At 31.0% G+C, this 23,840-nt stretch overlaps 1 protein-coding gene across 5 annotated transcripts in view; it reads left to right on the top strand.

Annotated features, from left to right (window-relative positions):
* The window catches only part of LOC127738903 (baculoviral IAP repeat-containing protein 3-like), a 90,431-nt gene that overhangs the window by 53,235 nt on the left and 13,356 nt on the right, over positions 1–23,840 (top strand). For 2 of the 5 annotated variants that reach the window (XM_052250399.1, XM_052250398.1), the window contains exons 6-15: positions 269–811; positions 1,541–1,579; positions 6,755–6,873; positions 7,478–7,535; positions 8,510–8,755; positions 10,188–10,226; positions 16,040–16,158; positions 17,128–17,185; positions 17,850–18,092; positions 20,216–20,254. In XM_052250399.1, coding sequence (XP_052106359.1) covers positions 269–811; positions 1,541–1,579; positions 6,755–6,873; positions 7,478–7,535; positions 8,510–8,755; positions 10,188–10,226; positions 16,040–16,158; positions 17,128–17,185; positions 17,850–18,092; positions 20,216–20,254 — 1,503 coding nt within the window. The remainder of the gene's footprint in view (positions 1–268; positions 812–1,540; positions 1,580–6,754; positions 6,874–7,477; positions 7,536–8,509; positions 8,756–10,187; positions 10,227–16,039; positions 16,159–17,127; positions 17,186–17,849; positions 18,093–20,215; positions 20,255–23,840) is intronic. The other 3 variants (XM_052250400.1, XM_052250401.1, XM_052250402.1) reach the window with 3 other exon arrangements.

The raw sequence follows: 23,840 nt of genomic DNA, 5'->3' as shown, positions 1-23,840 counted from the left end.
TTTGGGGTTTTTTCCCGATTACAACAATTTATCACTAATCATATGTATGGTTAATATATACATATATGAACAGGTATATTGCCGCAATTACTTCGGTAAATTGGCGCAATTGATACCTTTAAAAAACAATTGGCACTTGATTAACCACTAGCCCTAATTCCTTTATCATAAATTCTAACAAAAAAGAAGTTGCCGGCGTACTTATCTTACTACTTCCTCCATATAGTACCAATTCAACCATTGCACAAGTGTTTTTTATGAATTGTAGAAGGAAGTAATAGTGCCGATAATCCTTTAAATAATCAACCGTCACCCTCAATTAGCAGTTCAAATTTGACAGAGTCGACGCTGCAAGAATTAACAGAAGGACAAGAACCAATAATACTAAATGGTGAAGAACACGAACTAATAATACCAAATGGTGAAGAACACGAACTAATAATACCAAATGGTGAAGAACCAGAACTAATAATACCAAATGGTGAAGAACACGAACTAATAATACCAAATGGTGAAGAACACAAACTAATGATACCAAATGGTGAAGAACAAGAACCAATAATACCAAATGGTGAACAACAAGAACCTACGATACCAAATGGCGAAGAACAGGAACCAAGAATACCAAATGACGAAGAACAAGAACCTTTAAACAATCTGATTCTACAAAATAATAGTAAAAACATCGCAGACATCAAATACCCAGAGTATATACCTTTTTGGAAAAGAAGAGCTTCTTTCAAGAATTTGCCTCTAGACCAGACCTTTTTTAGCTTGTCTGAATTCGCCAAATCTGGATTTTATTATTCAAGTATGAAAATAAGCAATTTTGAAATAAGAGTTTTTTTGTGTTTTTTGTATTTGGAAATTAAAAAATATTAGATGCGGTAACATAATTCATACGAGTCAGCTATTCACCAAAGACCAAATGAAATGTAAAAAAAAGATATAGTCCACCGTACAGTTGTCAACATTGATCAAACAAATCCTGTATAATAAGCTAAACAAGACCATATACGATCAAATGTAAAACAATTCAAACGAGAAAACAAACGGGCTAGCCTGGTTTTTAAAAATAAGCGAAACACAAATACGACAGACAAAAACTAACGACTACCACTATATTAAAGGTATTTGACCTGAAATTTCCAGTTAAATTCAATTTCATTAAAATCAACTTTTCCAGAAAACACCTTAAAGGAGTTATTGTCCTTAAATAATGATTCTGTTCACCAATTTTTTGCAAACTTATTGTGGTTTTAGATAATCTTTTGATAAACTAATTTAATCTAGATACAACACGTTTGAAAACTCTGATTCAAATGAAATCTATGACGTAATTCTTTTGTCAGTAATAACTCTCTTTATTCTTTTGGAACATCTATGGACATTTACAGACAGCAAATAATCAGTCGTACATTGAGAACAACTTCCCAAGAAAACAATATAATTTTGGTGAACCGAAATTTAATATTTTACATTCAATGTCATTTTAAAGCGCAACATAGTGTAATCTGTTATATTTTTTCCTCAATTCCAGAAATTGATGACTGTATGCGGTGTTTTCACTGTGGTATTGGTGAGTATACTTGATATTTATTTGTTAAATCATTCACATGTAAACCTACCTTTAGCAATCTTTATAGGACCAACGATTCAAATAAGAATCCTATACTATTAGTAGAACTTAAAGATAAAAGAAGTTTACGCACTTTTAAAAAAAAAAAAGCAATACTCTACAATGCAATCATGTAGGTAACAAAGGTAGTGTTTCATTTTACAACTGTTTTCTTTTCTTTAGAAATATGCTTAAGCGAATTATTAAATGCATAGGTGTACTTGAATATTGTCTAGTACTCAAAACCAAACTCCAGTAATGTTTAAATATACCCCTTGATGATTTGTATAAATACAATTTCTTCAACAATACAAAGAAATGTTACAGCTGTAGGTTGATCTATCCATTTTATTATGCTGTAGCATCAAATATTTCATGTCTCATTTCTCAAAGTAATTTCCCTCTAAAACATAAAAACAAATGAAACAGATCTTTAATGCTTCAAATGAAACAAAACATGGACCACGTAAGTACAAGTATCTTGCATTAGAGATTTCCAATAAAATGACATACGTACCTAACTCGACGTACGCACGTAACGGGACCGGTTATTGCTAACCTATTAATTTTGTTAAATGCGACACTCAAGTTTAAACTAAGTATTCCTAAACTATTAAACCCATTCATGATACATTTTATCAATATCAAGTATTTCTAAGATGATGAAAAACGAAAGAAATTGAGATTCCCGCCAAAACTTTGCTGTCATAAGACCACGTACATACACGTATCTTTACGTATCATACGATTGATTTGAGTTGTCTTTCATGGTTTTGCCAATGACTGTTTTTCGATATACTTTGCAAATGAACCTTCTATTATTTAATATTTGACATGCTTTTATTTGTCGTTACCAGATTGGTGTCCCTTTTTCCTTTCGTCTCTTAATGTTTTAAAATAGTTAATTTCCGTAGGTATTTATTTTTAGACCGAGATTTTTCTAGCAATTTCAGAAATATCGAATTCAAATTTGTCTCTGTTAAAGTTGGGATTATATCATACTTTATTAAGCATCATTTCAAACGTTCTCTTCTTCTGCTGTTTGTTTATAATCCCCGATTTTCCCCCAGGGAAAAGGTACGAGAAAGGGATGTGTATATTTAAGAAAAAAATAATACAGGTCGTGTACTACTTCTTTAAATTTTAATAGTTTCAACTAACATTAAAAAAAGAATTTTGTAAATAATAATGATATATGTAAATAAGTGTGTACACCAATTCGTTATATAAATTGTAATTTGGAGGGTGTACTTGATTACTAGTAGCATATCTAATCTGCATATCAACATTGACCGCTGTCAATTTATAGTACATAATAATTGGCTAAAAAATGTCCTGTACCAAAGTATCTCTGATTAAAAGTGGATGAGAATGCCAATTTACATACTTGTTACATTTTTAAGACAACTATAATACCACTTCAGTCTTTACAGTAATTTTCTTTTTAAAATGTACATTTAATTAGTAAGGCTTGATATTGGCATAGTTGTTTTTGGATTAAGTCAACTCTAACTAATCCAATTAGAAGTGGATTCTAAAACTATCACATATTGATTGAGTAAAGAAAAAAATTTGAGTCTCTACGACTTATCCATGCATAGTATCACCAGTTAAGGTAATACACGGCTGAAAACACATTTAATATTCATAATTACTTTAGATATGTATATATTCTTTATGTACCTGCATGTCCCATGTCATTCGTAAATTGTTTTGTTATAAATCAGGCCGGTAATTTTCTCAATTGAATTGTTTCATATTTTTCAAGTTGGACCCTTTTATAGTCAACTATTTGGTATGGATTTTTCTCATTGATGAAGGCCGTACGCTTGCCTATCATTGCTTACATCCACTTCATTTTTTATTGGTAATCATACCACATCTTCTTAATATTTTTTAACTAAATACGTTGAATATTCTCAGATAATTTACTAGTAACGTATAAGAATCAGCTTTCAGTACCTTGGGGTACTTTAAGATCAGTACTCTGTGTTTTTCATCATAAAAATGTAACACCTTTTTTATTCGGGTGTGTTGGAATGTACTTTTAAACATTAAAACTTATAAATCAAACAAAAAAAGATAACCTTCTTTTCGCTTCGGATTCCATAATTTTAATATTTTCATGCTAAATATTTACTTGGTAGTTTTTAAAATTCATATTTTGAGAAGAACTGAAATATGGGTCAAGTGAAATGACAAGAACCGATGGGTGCATTTGATTACAAGTTGCTAGCTTACTTATTCCATTAAAATATTTGTGTCAATAAAATCATTCAAAATTTAATAACAAAATATTTCAAGATTAAAAAAAGAAGTTGTGGTTGATTTTTACATTAAGTTTATATCAGCAAACAATGCATGTTCAAAGAGCAAAAATGGCATTCAGTGTATGCTCCCCTCCGTCATGCGTCAATGAAATAGGACGAAATATGCTGAGTTAGGTCGGTTATGTCGAGTAAAGTCATTTTATTGGAAATCTCTGTTAATAGGAAACAATTTTACTTTAAAATCACATACATATCCTTATAAAAACGTTTAACAAGAAATAGATAGTGGATACCATTTGAGAAGTTTACGCTTCGGTGGTTTCATGATATCATTCTTTGCACGAATGTGGAGATTTTGGCTGGGAGCAAAGGGGTTAGTATTGATAACTGACTGACTAACAAAGATGTCGTTATACGACGAACTTTAAAAAAAGAGACCGGTTATTGTTAACAAGGAATTTTGTTATAAATGCGTTGCGGAAGTTTTGATACAAAATGCAAAGATTTTAAAAATCAGTGTTTGATATTTTTGTCAATATCAAATATTTTTCTGTTCATGAAAAAACGAAAAATGAGAGGCAAAAGATACCAATTGGATATTCAAACACACAAGTCGAAAACAAAATAAAACAGTACACAGAACACAACATTGAAAGATTTTCGATTTTGAAATGAATTAAGATATGGTAAGAACCTTAAAATACACACTTGACCTGTGATACTATGAATTTAAAGAACTTTTTGGAATGGTCTAGTGAGAAATAAATTCATGGAAAATTGACCCTACTTTAACGGGCGCATTACCTTTGTGAGGCGCATTAGATAAATGAATATGTATAATCTACCTGCATTTACCTAAGTTTATCCTTAAAATAAATGCGCGCAAATGTAATCAAAAGCTGCACGCAAACGTAATGATGTTTACGCGCAAATGTAATGGTAATACACCGACTCTAACTTTCACCTAAATAACAATCACGTATCTATACTATGCCTAATTCATATCTATAGTATCTTTTATCATAGATATTTGATAACCTTTAAGATTGCCACTTCTTATTTGTTATTGGTGCGAGCTAATGATGAGTTTTCCCTTTTTTTTTTTTTTCTTTTTTTAATTTGCAAAAGTATTCAATTGTATAAAAGAAATATTTGTAAGATTGTTATCACATTGCATCACTTCTGCATTAGCTTTAAAATACGGATACTGTTTTTAAAGAAATTTGCTGATATAAATCTTTGAAATTTTAGATAGGGGAATGCAGTGAAAATAAAACTAAATAAATTCCGTGTGACGAAATATATTTTTGATTCGCCCTGAACAGAAACGTTCAAACCATCAACTATTGATAACCAGGGATAATAAATACTGCAACACGTCAGGACCTATGATTGAAAGGGAATAGCAAAACTCACATTACTCTTCCAGATTTGCCTAGTACCTTTCCTTTGGATGTATCAGCTCTTCCAAGGCTGTATTCAGTTTTGGTCTCGATCATCACTGAAAATACAATGATTGTCGAAACGTGCATTTGGTGCAATATAATTGGTCGCGTAAATGGTATTCGTATAGCAACAAATGTATTCACATTTGTGAAATTATCAAGTATAGATTAAATACTACTGCTTTCCGTTACTATCACGTATATTGCTTTTTATGAGACTTGTATATAGCTTTTTATGAGACTTGCATATAGCTTTTTACGAGACTTGTACAATGTATTTACATTTTCATGGTCCCGGACTTAATCTTAAGTTATGAAGTAAATTTTGATAATCTGGTTGAAGTCTTATTAATGTTATTAATGTTAATTTGACATCCTAGATTTAAGTGCAAAAATTAAATGCACCAACTAAATTCATCAAGAACATAATAACAAGATTTTGCATGATCAAAAATAAAACATTATGAGCAATGATTAGGAGCAGAAAATATAATTTTTAATATAAAATTTAATGAAATTTAACGAGATTCAAGAATAATTATCCATACAACACAATACTCCGCTCGAAATATCTATTTGCATGTTTTAGCGAATTACGAAATGTGGTTCAAAACTGCAACAAGACATATACTTTATATTAAACAGTTCACATCATATTAAATATGGGTAATCAAGTTAATGTGATCACAAAATTCCTTAAATTAAATCCTAAACCTGATACGGGACAGACGCCCATCCCGGAAAACACAATGCCCCTACACTATAGTAGGTGGGACATTAAAAGGCAATTACAATTATTTTTATCATCAGGGTGAATACATCAAGTGTAGTTACAGTTTACTTTATTAGTCGAAATTAATGCAAAATTACTTAAAGGAAAATTCTGATACACCCTATTGTACAATAAAGGTAAATCATTACAATAGTATAAATTGATATAATCTGATTTTTGCATTTGATTTTTATACTTAATAACAGAACGGTATTTGTCTTTGATGGTTTAAAAATTTGCCGTACTTTATTATTTATGATATTAACATGTCATATCAAATACTCACTCATAAATAACTGAAGAGTCCAGCAAACTTTGACATAGCAAAATTGACCCTTTACTGATTTGTAAGAAAACGCCTAATTATCTGGATATATGGTATTTGAAATAATTTTTCATGTCAAATTATACGAGAATATGATACTGTTTTTAATACATAAAAGAAATGTTCCCCAGGTTAACTACCAAAGCGTGTACAATACTACTTGTACCAATGATATATAAACGAAAACATACATATATTGCACAATCCACTAGTTTAAAAGAAAAGCTTATCCCTTGCTATTGCAGTTTAATGTAATATTTACGAAACATCTTTTTTTTATAATGAACTATTGCACATATTTCCATTAGATCTTTACTTTCTAAGGTTTAAGAGACTGGGAAGCTGATGACAGTCCATGGTTTGAGCATGCTCGTTGGTCAAGAAAATGTCCATATCTACAACAGAAGAAAGGAAAAGGTTTTGTTGATGCTGTACACCTAGCGGTAGTTATACGTAATAACGTAAAATAGCTGTCTACATACAGTTTCTTTTTAAGACTATCATATTAAAAGTTCATTTGGAAATCGCCGTTGCGATATCAAGATTTCAATATACAAGCACCAGGGAAACATGAGGATTGAGCTTTAAATGGCGATATATATAGCTATATTGTATAGAATTGCATTCATAAACTATGTAACTAATTTATACTGTTTGAAATTATAATTAAGATAAGAAACACTTAAAATAAAAGCGATTTTTGCGATTTCCTTTTATATCCAGTCAAAAGAAAGATTTACATATGAAAAAGAGGCGGAAGATGCCAAGGGGATAAGCCAAACTCGTGAGTTAAAAGAAACTGACAACGCAATGACAGAAAAGAAAGGTGATAAAAAGACATACAAGTTCAAAAAATACTACTTATAAAACTCACGACTAATGCAAAGATATCAAAGAAAAAGAAAAATGACATGATCGGATATAAGTATAAAGCTTCATACATTTTATGCACAAGAAATGTTCATTTAATTGAAACAAACAATGTCTGTTATTGACGGTTATGATATGTAGGCCGTTAACTCATTTGAAATGTGATAATTTTTACAGATTACAAAATTTGAAAGGCAAGAAGATAATACAAGTACAGAAACTGTTTCTAAATCTGGTATTTGATTTGATTTATCACTATTTAAGTTTCAGAGGTGATGAAAAAAAGGACAAAAAGTTAAGCCAAACCCTGATTATCTCACTAGTATACAATGTTATTTGATTATCAAAAATATGCCACTATAATGTCATAACATTCTGAAGTGATCAATTTTAGTCTGAAATTGTCTGAATATTTTTTTAACATTTTGAAAAGTATGAATATATTGTCTGACTTTCCTCAACATATTCTTAACGTTCTAAATCATAACATTAATTATGTCTCGGCAGATTCATACCATTCCGAATTAGCCTTAGCATATTCTTTAATAAATTCTTAATTTAATAACGGAATGACGGAGAACTTAGGAAATTGTGTTATAAATCATGTCAGTACAGAACTGATGAAACTAACAGTCCACCGGTAGTGGAATTAGCATAGGGCTAGTGAACGAAAAATTACGATTTTGCGAGTCAGAAGTGCTTTTCTGGATTAACATAAATGTTTCATGGATTTCCAGTATTCATTGTTTTATTCTTAACTGTAAACATAAGAACGTAAATCATTATGTTAATTGTAATGAGAATAAAAGAGTTAAATGTTATCGATATGAATCGGTCTAAATTAAACAGAGACGCTGAGAATATAAATTGCAATTGGAATAGTAGTGTGATTATATAAAAAAACTCATCAAAGATACCAGGCTAATACTTTTGTACGCCAGACAATCGTTTCGTCTTAAAAAGACTCATCAGAAAAGCAAGAATAAAAAAGTTAAAAGGCCAAATAAAGTACAAAGTTGAAAAGCATTGAGTTCAAATACAATTTTTTTGTAGCGAAACGTGCGTCTGGCGTACAACATTTTAATCCTAGTATCTATGATGAGTTTATTTGCAAATAAAATAGGTCTTATTAAAACACTGTTAATTTGCATATGGTATCAATTCAAACAATTCCCGAATCAAGGTCAGCATTCTTTTCCTAAATTGCAGAAAGTAGTAATACTGATAATTATCCTCCAACAACTCAACAATCAACCTCAATTATCAGTCCAACTTTCACAGAGTCACAGCAGCAAGTTTTAGGAGAAGACCAAGAATCCAGCCTCGGAAATAATGAAGTGAGATTCCAAGACTACAAGCTCTTAGAGACAAGAAGAGCTTCTTTCAAGAATTGGCCTGCAGACCGACAGTTTCTTTGTCCGATTGATTTAGCTGAATGTGTTTTTTTTTATACAAGTATGAGAATAATCAATTTGAGAGATCAAAAATCTAATTCAATTTTATAAAGCAATTTGAAAAATATTCATTGTTTATATTACTAATGACAAAATGTGTATATCATGAAAATTTACAAATTTTAAAGAAGAATGGTGAGCTGTTTTCTAACTTTTTTCAGTTTTATTTGTTTATTTTTTTATTAAAATAATGTATAATAGTTTAGACATTACCTAGAAGGCCATCAATGTAAATTCACTACTAAAACCGAAACAGACTATGAAAATATATATAAATAAAATTGTGGGTTTAATTGCGAAAAAGCAAGGTGACAATGGAATAAACGAACATTCAAATTGAGGTGTGTGCTTATTAAAAATAATTCAATTGGGATAAACTGCACTATCATAGCAAATTTTGGTATTCTCTCTCAATACAATACCACATGATCAACATTATTGAAAAAAAAATCCTAAGGTTATTTACTTGAAAATACTTTGAATTTATTCAATGTTATATTAAAAGTAACATTACTAAATGTCATCATTGATTTTTAAAGTGTATTCTTAATCTATTTATCTAAATGCCATTCTTTCTACTCTCTTATACATGTTATATGTAGCTTTCAGCTTCCCTTTTTATAAATCTAAAAAAATCTCAGCGATTTGCGTTTTTGTCTGTTTAAGTGCTTATGTTATGCCTACGATAGTAAGAACGGATGATCATATTTTCCTGTTTGTGTATTCGTTAGTCTGTTAGTTCGTACCGTATCAGGTTAAAACGTTTAGTTATGATAGTTAACGATGAAATCGTTGTTACATCATCTTGAAATTTGTTACAGATGTTACACATGTTCATTGCGAGTTAAACTTATAAATTGTTTGCCAAATTACGATATTGACCCCAATTTAACGATTTACTGAATATAGACACATTATAGTGTGAGCGGGGTATGTTATCTAATGATGACAAAGAAGAGAAAAAGTGCACATTATTGCTCCCAATAAAAAATCTTCAAATTTCAAACTATATCAAATTCAATGATGAATCTTTTATATATATTAAATTTGTTTTTAATAAATCATTAAGAAATAGGATAATTAAGTGGGTAATTTTTATCTTACGACACGTAGGGACAGTTTGAGAAACTACCATCAAGATGTGTTCGTCGTAAATGAAACTTTAAAATTACTATTCTTTCCTTCACTAAAACAAACTCAATTCATTCCAATTAATTGAAAAATATTGTTGCTATTCCAATAAGTCAATTTTCCAAATTGCTATGAACAATTACAGACAATAAGATATCTTTCTATTGTCCATTGGGAAGGACTAACTAAGAAAACAATATCATTTTGTTGATTCCTTATCTCATTCTTATATTCAATGTCATTTTAAAGTGCAATGTTTTTGTGACAAAGTGTTATTCAATATATGTTTTCCTCAATTTCAGATTTTGGTGACTGTGTTCGGTGTTTTTATTGTGGTATTGGTGAGTTTACTTGATATATATTATTTCATACCCAAATAAAAGTACTTCTATATATCCTTATAGGACAAACGATTGACATTAGAATAATAATCTATTAAGCAATTGTGGAACTTAAAATTCAAATGCCATTCCACACGTTTAAATATAAAAACCAACTCTATTACACAAACATGTAGGTACTAAACATATTGCAACAACAGCATGTAAAGTGTTTCTAAGTTTACATAGTATAGCATCAAATGAACCAACATTCGTGAAATTATCAAATCCATTTTAAATACTACTTCTTTCTTTTATTGGCACTTATGTAGAATTTTTATGGTCCGCTGAAGGCATATAACAACTAACACAAGTTATGATGATGCAGGCCACAAATGTGACAGTTATTATTTTAATTTCATATGGGAAGATAAATGTTTAAAAATTAGAGTACACTACAATTATAACTATCAGTTGTAAATATTAATATACAATACTTTTAGTACAATTTCAACATATACACGCATATTTTGTAATAAGTGAAAAAGTCAAATGTCATCAATTCTTTTGATGTGAAAAGTAAAATAACCTAGAGTTATATCCCCTTCACTATAAATTTTTATTATAATGAATTAACATCTCATTTTTTGGAGCGGATACCGCCAGCCATGTTTGTTAGAATTCAAAAATATAAGAGCTAAATCTCGAAGGTAAATGGAATACTTTTTATGCCCCCGCCATAGCAAAGGGGCATTAAGTTTTACCTTTGTTCGTCTGTACGTCCGTACGTACGTACGTCCATCCGTCCGTCCGTACGTCCTAAAATTTGTTTCCGTTCTCTAACTTTAGTTTGCTTCAACCAAATTTTATGAAACTTATACACAATGTTTATTACCACAAAACACAGATCAAGTTTGAATGTTGGTGGCTTCACTTTTACCGTTCTAGAGTTATGCCCCTTTACAAATGGAAAAATTGCTGGATTTTTCGTTTCCTTTCTCTGACTTAAGTTTGCCTCAACTAAATGCTATGAAACGTATACACAATGCTTATTTCAACAAAACTCAGATCAAGTACACTTTTGGGTAGCGTCACTTTTACATACATTATATACTAGAAAGATACAATTTACAGACACTGTGTCCCACGAATGTATCTAATTGATACAAACAACATACTTACTAAAAGGACACAATTTACAGACATTGTATACCAAAAATGTATCTAATTGATACAAACAAACAAAAATATAAAAGAAGACGCAATTTACAGACATTGTGTCCCACATATGTATCTAATTGATACCAAAAAACATATACTAAAAAGTAAAAAAGACTTAATTTACTGACATTGTGTCCATCATATTTATCAAATTGGTATGAACCAGCCTATGAAACATAATAACCTTATTAATACATCAAGAAGGGATATAGTTACGATACTGTTGTCAGGTCATTAAAGATTGCATATTTTGGCTTTAATATTGATTCACTTATAGGGTCTTTGCATCGGAATTAAACACATTTATTCTAAAACCAGTTGTTGGCATGACACGGGTTATGTTCTTCTCATATATTTTATGACGGTATAATACTAAACCCCTAACAGGAGGGATTGTGCCTGATATTCATATGATAAAGACATAATCTTTCAATCAGTTTAATTGAGGTCTGGAGCTGGCATGTCAGTAACTGCTAGTAGTCTGTTGTTATTTATGTATTATTGTCATTTTGTTTATTTTCTTTTGTTTCCTATTCTGACATCGGACTCGGACTTCTCTTATACTGAGTTTTACTGTGCGTACTGTTGTGCGTTTGTTTTTACTACATTGGCTAGAGGTATAGGGGGAGGGTTGAGATCTCAAAAAACATGTTTAACCCCGCCGCATTTTTGCGCCTGTCCCAAGTCAGGAGCCTCTGGCCTTTGTTAGTCTTGTATCATTTTGAATTTTAGTTTCCTGTGTATAATTTGGAGTTTAGTATGACGTCCATTATCACTGAACTAGTATACATATTTGTTTAGGGGCCAGCTGAAGGACGCCTCCGGGTGCGGGAGTTTCTCGCTGCATTGAAGACCCATTGGTGGGCTTCGGCTGTTGTCTGCTCTATGGTCGGGTCGTTGTCTCTTTGACACACTCCCCTTTTCCATTCTCAATTTATTATATTTCGCTTTAACCTCTTAGAACTTAAGCATGTTATTTTCCTAATCAATTATTCTGAGCATACGGCTTAATGTTATTTTATGCAAATTATGTGTTTTAAAAATCATTTGACCCTGTATTTTGCCTAAAAATCTGGCTCCTGTCAATTTTCTCTGAGACAGTAAAAAGTAAAATAACAAAAATACCAAGGAAACTCCAAGGAAAATTCAAATCGATAAGTCCCTTATCAAATGGCAATATCAAAAGCTCAAACACATCAAACGAATGGAAAACAACTGTCACAATCCTGACTTGGTACAGACATTTAATCAGGTAAGTGATTGTTTAGATTCACAATTTTCCTTTGTCAACTGTTCTCCATATACTGCTATTCTGTCATATCATGCATTATGTATCGAGCTGTGACCCACAAGCCCTGTAAAAGATAGAAAATAATAAACGGCAGTGATTTATTCGCACAACATATTGCACCAGTTGTAAGGTTGATCAAATGTTTGAAATTGGACCTGAATGCATCAAATTTTCATCTACCTAATGTTTTTATAGTTTCATTAAACAATCCTTTAGCACTTGCGTCAGACGCGAAGCCAATTCTGAAACTATAAGGTTTGTTATATGTTCTACTCAGCTCGCAAAAATTCACGGCACCATTCTATGTATTTCGAAAGAGTTGTCTACAAACAGGTTGTCCGTTGGAGTTAATAAATAGCAGACCTCCTTTGTTAGTTCTCATATTTAACTTGTAGAAACTTGTTAGCGCCTTACTGCGCAAATATTGTTATTTTTATTTTTCGCTATTTCTAACAAAATTGTTTTCCATCAGAATGTTTGAAATCCACAAAGTTTATACCACTTTTTCATGTAAAATTACAGTTTGACTAAAAGCAATGACATGACTGTAATTCTCGTTGTTGACAGTCATCTCACCAATTCTTAACAGAACATGATATGCTAGGGTGAACATAGCTTTGAATAAAACTTTTTCATATATATTAGAAATTGTATGTTTAAATGCACTAACTAGTTGATGCAAAATAATGCTTGTGATTGGAAGTCTCGTATCATGTTTTCTTTCTTTGTGCACTAGTTTCAGTACCTTATCAATAATAAATGAGTCAGTAGGGTCAGGACAATGAGTAATCTTATGTGTAAAACCTATTGCTGATATGTATGTTGAGATAGAACTTTCATTGATTGAAGACCCTTCAGGAAAAGATAAATGATTGATCATTTTATATGCCCTTAGCGTTTTCTTTTCTGCTAAGCCAAGAGAGGATAATTGCATCTCTGTAAAAGGTTTCGCAAAAGGACTAACAAATCTTTTAGCACCAATTTCATTTTGAATTTGTTGCCTTACAATATCTGGTTTACTACTAAAGCCTACGTCAAATCCAAATTTAAAATCTCTAACTATGTAGTTGTACTTTTTAATATTTTATACTTTCAACCAATATGAAAGCCCGTCAACCTTTACTGTTGTACTGCGATTTGAATTAAAGTTAACTTCATTTTTTTTAGGGGGAGAGGTTTTTCTGTCTTTTTAAAGGAGGCATTGTCTCTGATTCTTGAAGGGGATTGTATTCTATTTGCGGCTCAAAAGGAATGATTGTTGCCACTTTGTGGTATCGTATTGCTGTTTTGACTGAACTTATATGGGAGACGAACTGGTTTTTTTGCATGTTGAAAAATGTGGTTGATACCACAATTGAAACATCTGTGTTGAAATTTGCACTTGTTAATAAACTAACAACCTTAACCCTTGTTTTGTTATGATCCCAATAAATATCTTTCCGCCTCGTCTTTTATAATTTGATTGATTTTTTGTGCCTTTTCTTAATACATGTTTTTGAAGACCCGATCTCGAGATCTTTGTTTAAAACGTTTGTATCCAAATTTACTAAATCTGTAAAGTGGCATTGAGCGCAGGTTACTACGCATCGAACGCTATACGTGTTTATTAGGAGCGAGCAGAAACTTTAAAAAAATGTATATACCACTTTCTTGACAGACGTGTCCTCTGTTACATTGTTACCACCAGCTAGCAGAATGACATTTTCTTGTTTTCTATCTTTTACTATGCCCATGTCCAACTTCATCATCGTGTTGATGGTTCGTCCTCCAATGCCATACTACTCCACGTTTGAAATTCTTGTTTATTTGATGTCTAATTTATGCTTTTGATAGTTTCTTGAATGCAGGTGGTTGTTGAAGCGATTGCAAATTAAATGACCTAGTATTAATGTGTGTAAAGGCATGAGTAAATTAATTTTTTTTTATGAAATTGATTGTCACCAAATTTCTGCGTTTTTTTTCTTCAGCAGCCATTCCAAAAAGTGGCTGAATCTTGAAACATGTGTTTGAAGTTGCGCCCCCATACCAATTACAAAAATTCTGAAAGTTTCATTTAAGATTGATACCCATCTACTACGCTATTTTCCAGATATTGCTAACATTTATCACCAAGATATGGGACACTACCATGCCATGTACGCCTTACAAAATAAAAATGTTCATTGTACCCTTAAGTCACCTATGCTGCTCATAAGTTGATTTATGAGACATGTATTTATATTTTCATAGTCCTGGGCTCATTCTAAAGTTGTATTTTTGAGGTAAATTGTGAAAAATTTGGCTGAAATCTTATTTTGCTTATTTGTCATTCTAGATTTAAGTGCCAAAATGAAACACACCCAACTAAAGTCATCGAGAATACAATTACACGGTTTTGTTTGATCACAAGTAAAAAAATATGAGCACTGATTAGAAACAAAAAATATAGTTTCTAATACATTATTGTATTAAATTTAATAAAATACAAGAATATTTGTCAATAGGACACAATACCCCGCTCGCAATATCCATTCCCATGTTCTAATGAACTACGCGGAAAACAAATTGCTTATCTACTATAGTAAGCGGGACATCAAAAAACGGTTAAACTTATTTTTGTCAATAGGGTCAACACAGCATTATCCGAATTTTGGATGAATGCAAAAACACTTAAGGGAAAATTATGTTGGTATACCCTGTGTATCCTAATGTATTATAAAGGTAATTCAATACAAATGATATAATTAGATTTCTATATTTTGCTTTTTTCTACTTAATAATAAAATGTTATTTGTTTTTGATGTTTTAGAAATTCGCGATTTCTTTAATATTTATGATCTCTATATGTCATATCAAACACTGATTCATATACTAGTATAACTGAAGTGCCAAACTTTGAAATAGCAAAATTTAAACCACTCCTGTATTGCTAGAAAACGCCAAAATATCCTTATGCAAATTAAAATATGGTTTTTGAAACGAATTTTGTTTGACAAATTTTACGAGTATGTAATACAGTTTCAAATAAACATACGAAATATCTACTAGGTTTACCGCAAAAAGCGATCACGATAATAGAAACAAAACTGCTGCTAGTATCATTTGAGTATCAGTTTGAATATGTACACGAATTGAACGTTTCATGACAAATACCACAGTATGAACTAGTTCAGAGGAAAAGCTGATAACTCCAGAGCTGCTGAAAGAATCCCTGCTATTGCAATCTTTAAACGTGTTTTATAGTACACTCTATCCTCTATTAATGAACAATTTTAAATCCCTTGTTTGATCTTTTTTATAATGAACTATTTCACATATTGGCATTACATCTTTACTCTCTAAGGTTTACGTAACTGGGAAACTGATGACATTTCATGGATTGAGCATGCTCGGTGGTCAGGAAAATGTCCATATCTACTACAGAAGAAAGGAAAAGATTGTGTTGATGATGTACAACTAGCGGTAGTTATATTTAAGAAAATAAAATAACAGTCAATATACAGTTGCTTTTTAAGACTATCGTATTAAAAATACATTTGGAAATCGCCGTTGAGATATCAAGATTTCGATATACAAGCACCAGGGAAATATGATACTTGAAGTCAGGATAAATATATCGATAGATATAATTATTAATGGGCAATTTGTACTTTTTCCCTTTGATCTTAATGTCTAATATTTTCAAGATCACAACGTTTTGTATACGTAAAAATAGTTTTACTTACGATTTCATTTTATTTCATATTTTCAACCAAAAAATCATACAGTTAAGACAAATTGCTGATAAAAAAAATAATTGCATACCGAATTTATCAGCTCGAATATACAGTTGCTTTTCAAGACAATCGTATTAAAAGACATTTAGAAATCGCCGTTGCGATATCAAGATTGCAATATACAAGCACCAGGGAAATATGAGATTCGAAGTCTGGTTAAAAAATATCGATAGATATAGCTATATATAGGTGTAGAAATGCATTCCTAAACTGTGCAACTAATTCATATTGTTTGTAATCATAATTTAGATTAGGAACAAAAATACTAAAAGCGATATTTGCGAATATCTTTGTGCATCTAGTTAAAAGTAAGTTTTATTTAGGAAGAAGAGGCGGAAGATAACAAGGGCACAATCAAAACTCATAAGTCGAAAGAAACTGACAACGCAATGACAAAAATGAAAGGCGATGGAAAGATACACAAGTTCACAAAGCACTTCATATAAAACTCACGACTTATGCTGATGTATGATTCGATTAAAAAGAAAAGATACGTTTTTACGTATTTTTATATGACATTATCAGATATACTATTACTCTTCATACATTTTATAAACAAAAAATGCTCCTGTTTATTGAAGAAAAAACAATGTCTGTTATGGAAGGTAATGATATGAAGCCCATTAATTCATGTGTGATGTGATTATGTTTACAGATTGCAGTACTTGAAAGACAAGAAGCTAATATAATTACAGAAATTTCTTCTAACTCTGGTATTTGATTTATCACTATTTGCGATTCAAAGCTGATTAAACAAAAAAAAAGGACAAAAAGGGAAGTCAGACCTTCATTATCTCACATGTAGACAATGTTATTTGATAATCAGAAATATGCCACTATAATGTCATCATATTCTGAAATTACCAATTTTAGTCTGAACTTGTCTGAATACTTGCTCAACATTTCGAAGAGTATGAACAATGTCTAACTTTGTTTTTTCGAGTCTGGAGTGGTTTTCTTGATTTACCCAAGAGTGCCATGATTTTCCAATATTCGTTATTTTATTTTTAACTGTAAACAAAAGAACGAAAACCATTATATTGATTGTAATGAAATCTAATAAAAGTGTTCAATCTCTATCCATATAAAACTGTCTTACCTAAACAGAAGCACTAACATTATCAATTGCAATTTAAATAGTATTATGATGATATAAGTTAGATACATTTTATTACTAAAACAACTGAGGTCAATGATTTTTTTTTTTGGCGAATTTAGCTTTACAAAGAACAGACCACAATTGTTTAGACTCTATTTCTGAATGAGATTTTAAGTAATTGATGTTAATGACAATGGTCGTTTTTTATCACTACTTTCATATGAAACCAATTCAACAGTTCATTTTGTCAGGGTAAACATCCTTTTTATAAATTGCAGAAAGTAGTAATACTGATAATTATCCTCCAACAAGTCAACCTTCAACCTCAATTATCAGTCCAACTTTCACAGAGTCACAGCTGCAAGTTTTAGAAGACCAAGAACCCAGCCTCGGAAATGATGAAGTGAGATTCCCAGACTACAAGAATTTAGAGACAAGGAAAGCGTCTTTCAAGAATTGGCCTGCAAACCGAACCTTTCTTAGTCCGTTTGATTTAGCTGAATGTGGATTTTTTTATACACGTATGAGAATAATCAGTTTGATAGATAAAAAATTTGTCAATTTCAGAAATCAATTTAAAAAAAAAGGAAATTAAAAGTTATGTTAACAATTCTAATGACAAACTACGTATATCGGAAACTTTACAAAATGAAAATAATGGGGAGCTGTTTCTTACCTGAACCAGTTTAAATTTTATATATCTATATTTTTATCAAAATAATGTATACTAGTTTAGGCACTACCTCAAAGGTCATCAATGTAAATTCACTACTGAAAAAAACTAAAACCGAAACAGAACATGAAAACATATATAAATGAAATTGTGATTTTAATCGCGAAAAAGCAAGGAGCAATGGATAAATAAATATTTAAATGGAGTGTGTCCTTTGGCAAAAAGTAAAATAACAAATATACCGAACTCCAAGGAAAATTTAAAACGGAAAGTCCTTTATAAAATAGCAAAATCAAAAGCTCAAACACATCTAACGAATGGAAAACAACTGTCATATTCCTGACTTGGTGCCGGCATTTCCTTATTTAGAAAATTGTGGATTAAACCTGGTTTTATAGCTAGCTTAACCTCTCATTTGTATGGCAGTTGCGTTGAATTCCATTATATTGACAACAATGTGTGAGCACAAACAGCAGACATATAAGGTAAAAACGTCAAAAATTGGGGTACAGCAGTCAACATTGTAATATAATCTTAATCGCTATAAAAACAAATAACTGTTTCAACAAAGAAACACAAAATGGCATATAGAAAAATTACATAGGCAAAAATGAAAGACAAGAATTTAAAATTGACCATTGACCAAAATTATCCAATTGTTTATTATCACTCAATTTAATATCACATGATCAACATTGAAATAATGAAACGGCTGAAAGTTATTTACCTGACTAAATTTCATCATTATTTTTTTAAAGTTTATTCTTATTCTATTTATCTAAATAGCATTCTTTCTATCCTCTTACATGTAGCTTTCAGCTTTTGTTTTTACAAATCTAAATTATTTATTTCAGCGATATGTGTTTTCATCTGTTTTAGTGCTAATGTTATATGCCCTGCCTATAGTAGTGGGGCGGGTTTTTTTTTTCTGGTTGGTGCGTCTGTTCGTAAGTCCGTTCGTCCTGTATTAGGTTAAAACGTTTGATTAAGGTAGTAATTAATGAAATTGTTGTCGCATCAAATTGTAAATAAGAACAATAACGTAAATATGATGTGAACTTTTAATGTATACAACCGAAATTTTGGTTTCCTATGAAGTTGTGGTAACATCAGTTTGAAACGTGGTACACATGTTCATGTTCATTGTGAGTTTAACTTTTTGAGTTGTTTGCCAAATTACGATATTGAATCCGTTTTAACAGTTCACTGAATATAGACATATTATAGTGCGAGCGGGGCATTGTGTCATATGACGACGGAGAAAAGGTAAATACCAATTTTCTTAAGAATACAAAAGGAGTAGAGATACGAATCATATAATTTAACGTTATATGTGAATTCCAATTGTATTGTCTTAATTGTCACAAAGTTTAGTTTAAAAAAAATATATGTAAACAAATGCATATTAGTGAATGAAGTCACATATAATGTTCGTGATGAGCGGAGCGAGGTGAAAAGATTAGCGTCTGAAAAACGTCATGAAAAATTTATTTATTAAATTTATCGATGTTGATGTTTGCTCTGTTAAAACAAATTTCTACAGATTTCTAATTATACCAAAACCAATGATGAATAAAAAAAAATCATAGTTTTTTTTCCAATAAATTTTCGAGTGATAACGTGTTTTTTAACTAACTTGAAAAGTCGAGACAGTTTAAGATGGTGCAATCCAATTGCGTCCGTCATATATCAATTAGAATTTAATATTTACATCTTGTCCTTTACCAAACTTAATTCATTCTAATTAAATAAAAACCATTAATATTCTAATTCTAATTGGTCAATTTGCAAAAGTACTATGAAAATTTTTAGACAGTAAACAATCTTTCAATTGCACTATGAGAAGGACTAGCCAAGAAAAACAATATTATTTTGTTGATCCCTAATTTCATATTTTACGTTCAATATTATTTTAAAGCGTGATATTTTTGCGACAAAGTGTTATTTAATATAGGTTTTCCTCAATTTCAGAAATGGACGACTGTGTTCGGTGTTTTCACTGTGGTATTGGTGAGTTAACTTGATATTTTATTATTCCAAAATATTCCAGAATACCAAACTTCATTTAAAACTCTCATATTAAACTTACCCCTTGAAGGATTTGTTTGAAATAATCTATATTTTTTAAATGTTCAAACCGCAAAGAAATGTTACAGCTCTAAGTCCATCTATCAATCTTTACTTGCTGTGGCATCAAAACATTTCACTTCTCCATTTCTCCACATATTTTCAATCTAAACATAAAAACAAACGAAACAGATCTATTATGTCTCAAATGAAAAAAAAAAGAAATGGACCACGGTGGTACAAATATCTTGTTTAGGAAACAAATGTTTACTGAAAAATCACATCTAATTTTTCATGACGTTTTTGTTTGGATTATTTTTTAGTGAATATGTAGATCTCGACGATAAATCGTGAGCAATTGAATACCATAAGTAGAAATTAGTCCCGACTTAACTAGACATATAATAAACAGTTGCGTCACGAGAGCATGATACGCCTTATTTTGCATGTTGAAATTGTTGCAAAAATAAAATAGGATATTTAGAAAGCATTAAAGCAGATGCAAATAAATGGCCTCATAGCAAAACATGCATGAGGATACAATAAGCCATATACGTATTATGTCAATTATGACTGTTAAGATCATATAACTCTGGTATGACAAACCAGAAAGTTTCAAAGTCAAAACATACACTCATCTCAACCAATTCCAATAACAGTGTTAAGTTTGTAGTAGTTTGATCAAATCATATTATATAGCTAGTGCACAACATTTTAAAAATGCATTTCATTCATCTGACTGTCAACGTCCTATAACTCTAGAATGGCATTGGAATTTTATTAAATCGTAAGGTATGCAATTACTGGAACCAATATATAAAGGGACCTGAAACTTAGAATATACTTCAATATCTATTCCCCGCTAAATTTACCTGTAAATGACGGTTTTTGTGGGCATTATGGTTAAAAGAGATGGAAAGGAAAAAGCAATCCTCTAATTCTCTGTCCCGATTTGGCTATACCTTTTGTACTTTTCGAGTATATCAGCTCTAAATTGTTTGTATTTCAAATAGTTTAGTCTCCATAATCATTGAAGAAACATTAATTGTCGAAATATGCATCTGGTGCCGTAAAAATGCTAGCGTAAATTTTGTTCGGGTAGCATGAAATGAACTCACATTCGTGATTTTTTATAGTTGGAAAGTTGCTGCTTTCCTTTACCATGTTTACCGTCATTGATTTTGCTTTTTGTTAGAATCTTGTATTTATATTATACAAGTGTCTATAAATAGAAACACATAACATACAAATTTATTTGTGTGTGGATTAATCAGTACAATTAATACAATTACAGAAATGAAATTATAAATTGCCTAACAATGTAATTTTAACATACTATTTAGTATGTAAACATTAAAATGTTACAAATATTTGCAATGTAATATTAATAAAACTGTTATCACAGAGATATGTCTCGCCTTTTTGTAATTTTGATAATGCAAATGTTGAAATTAAAATAGCAATACTTTAATATGTAAGTTATGCAAATATTCAAAGTCGATGAACCATGACTGAAGGTACATGGCTAAACAATCTCCATGGAATGAGATGTGCCAATGCTAATACAACTGCATACCAAATACCATTGACTTATTATAAGTCGTTCCCTTTAAACAAACCTAAACACAAACAATAATTTGTAAACTATGTAAAAGTTTCAAAGTCAATGAACCATGATCAGGGGTGGGGCTATATAATCTCCATGGAAACAATACTTGCAAATGCCAATACATTTGCATACCAAATATCATTGACTTAACATTAGCAGTTCATCTTAAACTGATCTAATCACAAACTAATACATGTAAACTAAGCAAAAGTTTCAAAATAAATAGACCAAGACTGAGGGGGCGGGGCCAAATATTCTCCATGGAAATGAGATGTGCTAATGCTTATACAACTGAACACCAATTAACATTGGCCTACCACTAATGTTTCCCCTTGAACTGACCTAATCACAAAGTAATACATGTTGGTAACTTAGCAAAATTTTCAAAGTCTATAGACCATGACTAAGGTGGCGGAGCCAAATAATCTCCATGGAAATGAGATATGCCAATGCTTATACAACTGCATACCAAATATCATTGACCTACCACCAGTGGTTCCCCATAAATTGACCTAATCACAAACTAATACATGTAAACTATGAAAAGTTTCAAAGTCAATAGACCTTGACTGAGGGGGCGGGGCCAAATAATCTCCATGGTAATGAGATGTGTCAATGCTAATACAACTGCATACCAAATATCATTGACCTACCACTAGTGGTTCACCATGAACTAGACCTAATCACAAACTAATACGTTGTTGACGCCGCCGCCGTCGCCGACGCTGACGCCGGAAACAGCATACCTATGTCTCGCTTTTTGACTCCGTCAAGGCGAGACAATAAACGCAATATTTTGCTAGACAAACTAGCTTTAGAGAGTGTACATCTCTAAAGGTGAAATCGGATGCAGATAAGAAACTTTTGCAGCTCATTGTACATGTAATTTTGCTGCGTAATTATTAAATAGGATGAATTTCAAGATTTTTTTTTTAATTCATTTAATTAATAATATATATATTTTTCACGAGTTTGATCTTAAGTTTTGTATTCTTAAATTGACCGCCTATGAGATTTAATGAGAAAAGTAAATGCACATAAACCAATTCATCAGGATAATAATAGCATTTTGTATGATCAAATAAAAACATTTTGAGCAATGAATATATACCCAAACCACATAGCAAGCTATGAAAGGCCCCGATATGAAGAGAATTCAAACAAGAAAAACATCGGTTTGATTTATACAAAATAACAAACAAAAAATAAATACAATTACGGCAATAAACGACAACCAATGAATTACAGGCACATATAGAATGTGGCTTTCCACTAACTTGGCACAGTGGTGTAACAGAAAAATAAGAGAACAAAGTTTGAAAAATAGGTTTAAGAGTTTACTATTCAGATCAGTAAAAAGCACAAAATCAAACTAAAAAAACGGACGGACAAAAAGTACAAATCTGAGAGTACTCACAGTTACCGAACGCTAGTTTAAAGCCAATAACAACTAGTAAAAAATCCTAACCTTGTCTGGCGTACACAATTTTAATAGAATTAAGAAGATGTGGTATGAGCGCCAATGAGACAACTTTCCATCAAAGTCACAAGCCTGATATCTATGATGAGTTTATTAATTACAATGCAAACCCCCTCCCCCCCTCCCCCCACCTTGAAGCTAAAATGTAAGTCAAAGTTTACTCTTTTTAGTTTTATAGTTTAAGTACAGTTGAAATGTCGAGATTTTCTTTACTTTTTTTTATATCACTTGATTTTTCAATTTTGAGAATAAATGTCTTTATGTAAATTAAACGTTTTGCGATATTCTGTTTTTTTTTTAGGAATAATAGCGTGTAATTCTTTTAAGTATCAAGTGATGGCCGATAATTACATTAACGATTACAATTTAACTGTACCAGTTGCGCATTTCAACAAGAAATTTATATTCAGTGTTGCTCGATGTCTAAAAAAAAATTGAAA

The sequence above is a fragment of the Mytilus californianus genome, unplaced genomic scaffold (assembly GCF_021869535.1).
Source record: "Mytilus californianus isolate M0D057914Y unplaced genomic scaffold, xbMytCali1.0.p SCAF_4, whole genome shotgun sequence".
Classification (NCBI taxonomy): Eukaryota; Metazoa; Mollusca; class Bivalvia; order Mytilida; family Mytilidae; genus Mytilus; species Mytilus californianus.
The sequence above is the reverse complement of the archived record's forward strand: the minus strand, read 5'-3'. Positions and strand labels throughout refer to the sequence as shown.